Here is a 9306-nt window from a genome sequence, read left to right as displayed (position 1 = left end):
CTTCCCAGCGGGAGGCGCGCGCGCGGGAAGGAAGGCGGTGACGGAGCCCGGTGACGGAGCCCGGTGCCCGCGGCGCCGCTGCTGCCATGGTGCTGTGCGACGTGTGCGGCCGGGCCCTGCCCTCCGAGGCGGCGGCCGGGCGGCACCCGCCGCGCCCGTCCCTGTGCCGCCGCCAGCCCCGCTGCCCGCTCTGCGCCGCCGCCGTGGGCTGTGAGGAGCTCCGGCGGCACATGGACACGGCCCACCTGGAGCCGGGCTCCCGCCGCCCCGGGGCGCCGGCCCAGTGCCCGTTCTGCGGAGAGGCGGCGGGGCGGGAGCTGGAGGAACACGTCAGGGCGCGGCACGGGGACCTGCTGGGCGCCCTCGGGACGGGTGAGCGGCGCTGGGCAGGGACGGGACTCTCCGGGGGATCGGGGACGGGGAACCGGCCGGGGGATAAAGTTGGAGCAAAGGAAGTAGTTATGTGTTTAGGTAGTGTAGTTTAATGGACTAATTTAAGTAGTTCATTCTGGGCGTGATCAGAATTTTACTTTGACTACCTGGCCGAATGTTGGTAGTTAATTCAGAAACTTAAAGGTGACATCTCTGCTGGTGGGTAATACCCTTAGTCTAACATTTGTGATGTAACAAGCTACATATACTGACTAGATAAATGATGGTTAGGATGCAAAATGTGCCTGTACAGTCAAGCACACTGCAAGTGTTTTTCGTAACAACCCCCCCCTCCCCCCCCCGCCAAGAACACACCCACCTCACCCCCAGGTCTTAGCATTGAACAACATTTTACTTCCATGTGTGCAAATAATGCAGAGCTTGAATAATTTACTTGCCTGCATGCCAGTTTCTGCTTTAAAAATAGTTGTATTAAGGTGTTTTTGTTTTTTATGTATTTAACAGGTCTCAGAAAACTATTTTGCAGGGTTACATTAAGTGCTTCTGGTGAATTTAGATGATTATACCACCAAGTTTCCTCCAACCCATCATAAACATTTAGCTGGGACAAATGCCTTCCAGAAACTGCTAACACAGGTTATCAGTTCTTGTGTTTTGTGAACCGAGGAAGGTGCAGATAAATCCTAGGGACTCAAGGAGAGCTGTAAAAATGGAGTCAGGCACGTGTCTGTGGTTCCCAGTGACAGAACAACAGGCAGTGGGCACAAGTCAAAATATGAGGAATGCTATTTAAATGCAAGAACGCTTCTTTCTACTGTGAAAGTGGTTAAACACTAGAATATGTTCCTCAGGGGAGTTTGTGAAGCGTCTATACTTGGAATTATTAAAAAAAGGACTGGGAAAACCTGTGTGTAACTTAACCTATTTAATGTGACCGTTCTACCAGGGACTATATAATCTCCAGAAATCCTTTTGAATTTTACCTATACTACGTGGTACCCTCAATAATAATCCTAAAACTGCAGAAAGAACATTTATTTGAGGAGATGTGGGAAGACCAACAAAAGAAGAATGACAGCATGTTTTATTCTTTCAGGCCAACAACTGCTGTGTTATTACGTGAATGTTAAATTTTTCTGTTAGCAGAACACCTCTTCTTACTAATGGTTTGATATTTCAGACTAAGCATTTCTTGATACAAATGTTGTCATAGGAAATTGTGATCTGTTAGTTAAATGAGGAAAAACTTAATCAAAAGAAGAAAAATATGTCTTAAAATTTTCATGTATTTAGATACAAATTCTTAAGTGGTGAAGAGTAACAGCTGTTTAGAATTTGCTTCCTTTCACTGAGGAATTTCAGTGGCAACACAAACTTCATTACTGTGTATTTGTTTTAGATTGTATATCAGTTAGGAGATGATTCTAGCAGAGAACCACAGGAATTGCATTAATCAAGGAACTGAATTTCTTTTTCAGACTCAGGAAATGGTGAACAGCTGTATGAATGTCCTATGTGTAGTCTTACCTGTACAAACATTCAGATTCTTGAAGAACATGTGGATTTACACTTAGAGGAACATAACTTTTCAGAAGGTATGTGAAAGCGCACAGGCTTGATAATACTTGAAAGCATTTGCAGGTATTTGCATGTTGTGAAGAAGAATGTAGAATCTCACATGAAATGTAAAAAAATATATTTCTGTATTTAAAGGGAATTTGGACGCATGTATAGTGAAGTTACCATAGCTAAGGTCCTATCACTTGCCCAAGTGCTCTACTTTATTACCAGGCTAATAAGGAAGTCTATGCATGGTTGCATGCGTGCTAGCCAAAGGGAAGACTTGGAGCAAAAAATTTTTAAAAGACAACAGTAATATATATCTTTTTTCCTAGCTCTATGGAAGGTTTACATAAGTGGAGTTTACAGTTCCACTGTGATGAGAATTTATAGTTTATGAAAACTTCATTTTTTTCTCAATTTATTTCTGCAAATACTTTGCCAGTTCATTAATCACAGCATTAAAGTAAAAAATCTAAATTAATTTTATTTTATAACATGGCTAAGAGAATCTTAGGGATTCCCTATTCAGTTCTGTGATTGTAAAGTTTTGTCACTTCCTTGTGAGACTGCTAGCAATGGTCCTAGATGCTAATAAGTGGTATTAAAGGAGCTGAGACTTCTTGCTAATAGTGAAGCGAAACACAGTAAACAAAAACTGTCTTCTCAATGCTGCAGGTTTGTGCATTATTTGCCAAGTAATTCCTCCAGTAACTCCATGAGCTTTGTCCAAGTCAGGAGTCTGAGTCTTGGTAGACTGAGTGCTGTCAGTCCTGTTCAACATTCATTGCTAATAGCTCAAAATAACATGGGGTGCATCTCCTCAAATTAATGCCCAATTGTGTTTACATATGTCTGCTTAGAAAGGAATCTCTAAAAATTAAACAAATGATCCCTCAAAGCATTACTGCCCTCCTGACCAAGTCCCCTCACTTTGAAATGTTTCCTGGGTTAGGTGGAGACATGGGAGATCTGGAACTGGCTCAGCAGCTCCAAACTGAAGAAGATGAACGGCAGAGATCAGAAGAAGAGAAGCGAGAGAGAGAAGAATTTGAAAAGCTGCAGGTACACTCTTATTTCTAAATTGTAAACTTGAAACCAGTTATGCCTTTAGAAGCTGAGTATCTTGGAATTGTAATGTCTGGAATGGCCTTGCCAGGTCAGACTGTGCAAGCCACACAGTCTGTGCTGAGGTAGTGGTGCAGGGATGGGTTGGAAGCGAATTCAGTCTCTTGGCAATGCTGATCCTGGCAGAGTGCTGGACATGACAGCCTTGAGCTACTTGGCTTTACAGCCTTGAGTGGTGCTTGCCTCAGGATGGGGCTGGCTGCTCCCTGTGCTTGCTGTTCTGCTCTCCCAGAACACCTGCTGCCTCTGCTCCAGCCAGCTCTTGTGCTCTGCCTTGCAGTGCAGCCTGGAGCATAGTCCTTGCCAGAGTGCCAAAGGCTCTGAGCATCCTGGCTGTCCTTTACTGGAGAACCATCACCTGCTCCAGGTCCTCTTCCCTCTGTCTCCCATCTCACAGCCCTAGTAACTCACTTCCCACTCACACTACCTCCTTGCCAGACTACCTCTGCCAATGGCTCTAACAAGAGGGAGTAGAGGGATGTGTCTGCTCTTCCAGGTGTGGCTTTCCTAGTCCCATATTCATGTTCAGGAATGATGCTTGGTCTTCTCTAAAATAATTGTAATTCTGAAGTTTTTATGTCTCACATTTTTTCAAAGTTACTGATAGTGATTTTGAGAAACTGCATGGACAAAAGATTAATTTTAAAAATGTGATTTAAATCATGTACATTCCATCCCTAACAGAGACAGTATGGCTTGGATAATTCTGGTGGCTTCAAGCAGCAATTTCTAAAGAATATGGAAAGAGAAGTTGATAGAGGAAGGATGCAGCCCTTTGAATATCATAAGAGAAAAGCTGACATGATGGAAAGTTTGGCTTCTGGTATAGATGATGGGAGGACCAAGACATCAGGTAAAGATGCTGAAATTACACAACTAAAACTGTACTTTCTAGACCTTAGATTTTAGTGACCAGTGACCAAAGCAGTCTTTAACAGAACGTATAATTCATTGCTTAATATTGTTTGTGTCCTAGTTCTAAGCATAATTTTCTAGATCAATCCAAATTGTTACAGTCCTAAAATCCTAAATAAGGAAATTAAATAATATCTTGGTATATGTTTCATCTGTGTTCTAACTTGCAGGCTGTTTTTCTTTTTTTTTTTTTTTTTTTTTTTCTGTGGAACTTGGAATCAAGTGGTCTGGTTAAGGGCACAAGTAGATGTATTATATGTATCAGAGGATGCACATGTCTTATCACAAACTGGTTGCCCTTGACTCTGTGCTTGATTAGTGCTTAGTACTCATTGGTAGCCGTTCAAATTTACAGCAGCTTTTTGTCTTGTGTTTCTGTTGTTACATTGTGTAAGCTGGTTGCAGGTAAGCACAGTGTTCTCCTGATTACAAAGCCCAAGAGAGGACTGGGAGGAGTTGACATCTACTTGGTGCATCTTCTCTTAAATGTTTTATTGGTGGTGCAGAAACACAGGGCAGATGGGTCTCTGTCCCTTTCAAAGGCTCCCTTGTCTTTCTAAGCCCACAATTCAATGGTCTTTGAGGCTATTGCTGGTGGTTCTGGCTTACAAAATATCCACTTGGTTCTTGACAGGTAAAATAAAATTTTTTCTGTGAAATGGATTACATGGAAATAAGACATTTAAAGTTTTTGTTCTTGGTAACTATTTAGATTTCTTAGAAAATAATTTGTGGAGACTATGGAGTAATTCTCTTCACAACAGCATGGCTATGCAAGGGCTTTGAGGATTTACATATATGAATTGGAGAGAACATTCCCAAGCATATTTTTTCACGTAACAAAGGAGAACTCGGAATATCCTATAAGAGTATTATTTCAAAATATTTGCAATGATTTTCAAGTTCTGTGCCGTTTCTGCCATTCCTTTTTTTTGTTGTTGTTTTTTTTTTTCCCATCTTTGTTTCTCCAGGAAAAATAACTTGGAGGGAATAAAAGGTAAAAGTAAATAGTATGCATAAGTATTGCCATGTTTTTAAGGTGATGTTGTACTGTACGTGGCAGGGTCATGGGATGCTTTATTGGTAACATACTTTTTCTATATCATTGTAGTAACTCCTTTGACTATCACAGCTCATAATTTAGTCCAAGATGTTTAATTTAAAATAATCATTGTGTAGCAGCAGTGAAAAATTATATCTAGTTTTGAAAGCTTCATAGTACATAAACTCATTAAAGTAACAACCACTGAAATTAAATAGGGGCAATTTCCACTGCTTTTGTGATCTGGGCTCTAAAGGTAATGAAGTTTTAAAATAAATTGTGTTAATCTGTATCTGTTCCAAGTTGGGGGAGGAATCTTCTGGTAAATTTAGTGGTACATTTTACAGATAAACTTCATATTTTGTCTTCTTTAGGAGTCATTGAAGCATTGTGCAAGTACTATCAGAGTGAGAACAAAGATGTGAGGCGTGTGTGGCTTTCAGCAGGAGTAGATCACTTCCACTCATCTTTGGGTGACAGAGGCTGGGGTTGTGGTTACAGGAATTTCCAAATGCTCCTTTCCTCACTGTTGCAAAACAGCTTCTACAATGACTGCCTGAGAGGTATTAAACAAAATGCTACTTGTTCCACGTACCTTGGATGACAACCTGCTGACTGATGTTTTCACAGCAAGCCTTACAAGGTCAATGATACCTATTAAATGGTGGTTATACCACTGGAAGTTACTGTGGAAGAGTCAGAGGTGAATACTGGCAAGAAATGATGTGGTTTAAGTTTTGCCTTTAGTTTATTTAGTGGATCTTTGTAACATCGACTGCCTGTTATAAAAGAAGCTGAGTAGTTTTAATTAATGGACTGTTTCAGTCACTGTAACAACAATTCAAAAGCTTTTCTGTTCCAGATACTACACTAATTCCTAGTATCCCAAAGATACAGTCCATGATTGAAGATGCCTGGAGAGAAGGTTTTGATCCTCAGGGGGCATCTCACTTCAACAACAGATTACATGGTTCCAAAGCATGGATAGGAGCATGTGAAATTTATTCACTCTTAACCAGTCTCAGGATAAAGTAAATATTGCTTTTTGTTGTGATTGTTATTATTAACTGCTGATTTAAGTCCTATAACTTTAAAGGGTAGAATTCCCAACTGTGTGATGATGAAGCCGCCTTAGTGACTAAATTTAACCATATATAAACAAACCTGATTTCATGCAGCATGAAGCTGTATAACTACTTACAGGTACATATAGCTATTTACAGGAGGTACATAAACTGAGTAACTGCTTAGATCATTGAGACTTGCTGCTGAATTATGCCACATATGCATAAATTAAAGCATTGATTAAATACTTCATTTCTCTGAAAGTTTCTTCTCATAAAGAATCTGAATTTCAACTATTTTCTATGGCTTTTAATTGGATTCTATAGCTTACATGTATAACATACAAAAAATGTAACATTAAGTTTTGCAAGTTTCCCAAGTTCTTGTTAGACTGAACAGAGTAGAGCACTTCTTTCTTATGTAATAAATTTTCCAGTTTGTGACAGTATATGTTTCATTGCTTTGCAATTATGTCCCCTACTCCTGTATCAAAAATAAGAAAGTAAGGACCACTGGGTGCAGGAGGCAGGGACCCAGAGGTGAAAAGAAGCAGCCTGCTTGAAATTTTGATGTTTTCATTCCCAATGTTTTGTAGGTGCCAAATCATTGACTTTCACAAACCCACTGGCCCTATGGGTACACACCCTCGCTTGTTTGAGTGGATTTTGCATTACTATTCTGCAGATAATGAAGGTGGTGCAAAGGTGGTGTGTACTTCCAAACCACCAATATACTTGCAACATCAAGGTCAGTGTCACAATGTGCTGCCTTCTTACTATTCTCTATCTCTTTATATGTACTGCAGTTCAGAGCAGCATTTTTTAGTCCTTCTTTGTTGAATTGAAGGCTTGGTTTTATTTCCGGTAATTTTCCTATTTCATAAGAGCAACATTAAAGTTTGTATTTTTATTGGATGGAAGAGCTGAATGTGATTGGGATTTCAGCCTTTTGACATGTACTCTTATAACTGTCTTCTTAAATTCTGAGTAGTGCCTCCCTTGATCTGAAAATCAGTCATAATTTACAAGGTTGTAAATGGGACTTATGTGTTTCTAAACTACTGAAACTCTTGCTTTGATAATAGGTCACAGTCGTACTGTTGTTGGAATAGAGGAGAAGAAGAACAGAAGCTTATGTTTGCTACTGTTTGACCCAGGATGTTCTTCCCAACAAATGCAGAAACTGCTGAAACAAAACAGTGATGGAGCTGGTCTCAGACTACTTCGGAAATTTGTGGGTAGCCTGAAAGAAAAGCAGTATCAGATAGTGGCTGTAGATGGGGTGCTCTCTTTGGAAGAGAAAGCTGTAAGTATCTCAGAAAACAGTTTCTGTTTGTGAAAATTTAAGACCATCTGCATTTCTTCTTTGAATGCATATGCATATATAGTTGCATGGTGAATTTTTTGCATCTTTTCGCTTTCCTTGATCGTTTTCTCTCCTGCTTTCTGCTTATATAATCCCAGGATATCAAAACCAATAACATTTTGCATATAAATGAATGCCACTTTGATGCCACTGACAACTTCTAGGTCTTATATGAAGCTTTCAGCTGTTTGCAGATTTAAATTGGGCTTTTTAAAATTTTCTCTTTTCTTACAATGTTTTCTCCTAAATAACTGACTCTGAGCATGTAAGTTACTTACAAACACTCACAGTGCAAAATTATGTTCAGAGGTTTGAGCTGTTGAAATTATTATGAATCCTATCCATGACTTTGGGGCATTTTACCTTTTTTAAGACCTTAGAAGTTTTCAGCAGATTGTCAAATGTGGATTTTGTTTCTTAAGCTTTTTCTTTCCTACACTACCAAATTGATTCTGAGGTGTTCCAATTCTGTGGTGTCGTATCAGCACTGTTCAGCATGTTCAAGCTTCAGGACACACTTTTATTTAAACAATGAAATAACTGGCAACTGAATCACTTGCTCAGCTATATTTAATGTGTATGTTGAGATGAGGTATTGTCTTAAGTGTTTTCTGGCCCTGAATATGTCCGAAGTAAGAGTGAAAAATGACCATCCTCTCCTCATATTGGAAAAAAGCTTTAAAATTCAAGACACAGTGTAAAAAAGGTGTTGTTTGGGATTTGGTGAGGGTGGTGGTGTTCATTTGGTTTTGGTTTGCCACTTTTTTCTTCTTTTCAAAAATTTGTTTTATATTAAAAAATATCAGTTGTTTAGTGTTGTCTTGGAAGCGCCTATTTAAGTAAGATGGAACATAACCCCTAACACTGCTGGTTTTGTTCATTAAAGTATTTTCTTTTCCTCTCTCCCCACCTATTTTTAGGCTCGCTGCCGTGCTTCTCAGGTCTTAACATCAGAGAAGATTCCTTAAAGGATACCTTTTAACCTGCTTCTGAAACTTGCTAGGTGCAAAACATTAAACTTCTGGACTGTGACCTTAACCCAACAATTTTTAGACTTAAACTGTGTCTCCATAAATGCGCGGGAGCTCTGGGAAAGCACAACACTGGAGTAAACCTGTAGTTTTTGTGTTCAGTCAAAACTCTGGCATCCTGATACAAATGTAACTGTGAAATATACTGGTCCTTGTCTCACCAGAAAATTTGTTATTTTCTTAGTTGCATAGAATTAGCAACACCTGCTGTCTTGTAGCAAATTATGCACTGTTGGTAATCAGCAGTGGATAAAGATACTATGGAACTACTTCATTGGAGTCCCTGTCATGGTTTACCTCTGTAAATGTGTTTGTGCTGCCACTGTGACCAGTCCTCTGTTTCTTTACAATTCAGTCTGTTGCACCAGGGATTAATTTACCAGTAAACTTCTTTTCAATTAGCTGGCTTCTCTAGATGTATCACTTGAATACATGTGCTTAGGAGGTGGATCAGTGTTGGCATTGGCTAAGAAGTCTAACAAAGCAGTGTCAGTGTCCAAAATAGTGTGTATGTGCTTTAAGTGCTGTGCAAGACAATTCTTTGGGGTAGAGGAAGAAAATATTCCTTTTCTACCATGAATTAATAAAATTAATATATTTTTTAAAAGTGTTTATTCTATTTTCACTTCATCCATTTTTTTTAAAATTTCTAATTTTTCTGTGTTTTGTAACGTATATCCCAAAAGGACACTGCCTTTTGACCAGTGCCTCTGTTGTGCGGTGTTAATGCCATTTAAGAGACTGGTGCTGTCTGCTGAAACAAGTGTCTTGGGTGTTTGAGGCACTTTAGTGTACCTAGGATGTGCT

At 39.6% G+C, this 9306-nt stretch overlaps 1 protein-coding gene across 1 annotated transcript; it reads left to right on the top strand.

Moving 5' to 3' along the window:
* Positions 1-28: 28 nt before the first annotated feature.
* ZUP1 (zinc finger containing ubiquitin peptidase 1) lies at positions 29-9066 on the top strand. Its single transcript, XM_064707930.1, has 9 exons — positions 29-372; positions 1872-1988; positions 2909-3018; positions 3766-3934; positions 5413-5601; positions 5901-6069; positions 6699-6850; positions 7188-7408; positions 8389-9066. The coding sequence occupies exons 1-9, from the start codon at positions 87-89 to the stop codon at positions 8434-8436; spliced, it is 1461 nt and encodes a 486-aa protein (XP_064564000.1). The 5' UTR covers positions 29-86; the 3' UTR covers positions 8437-9066.
* The last annotated feature ends 240 nt before the right edge of the window (positions 9067-9306 follow it).

Source organism: Zonotrichia leucophrys, chromosome 3, assembly GCF_028769735.1.
Source record: "Zonotrichia leucophrys gambelii isolate GWCS_2022_RI chromosome 3, RI_Zleu_2.0, whole genome shotgun sequence".
NCBI classification, from domain to species: domain Eukaryota; kingdom Metazoa; phylum Chordata; class Aves; order Passeriformes; family Passerellidae; genus Zonotrichia; species Zonotrichia leucophrys.
Note: the sequence above shows the minus strand (reverse complement) of the source record. Positions and strands in the feature narration are given on the sequence as shown.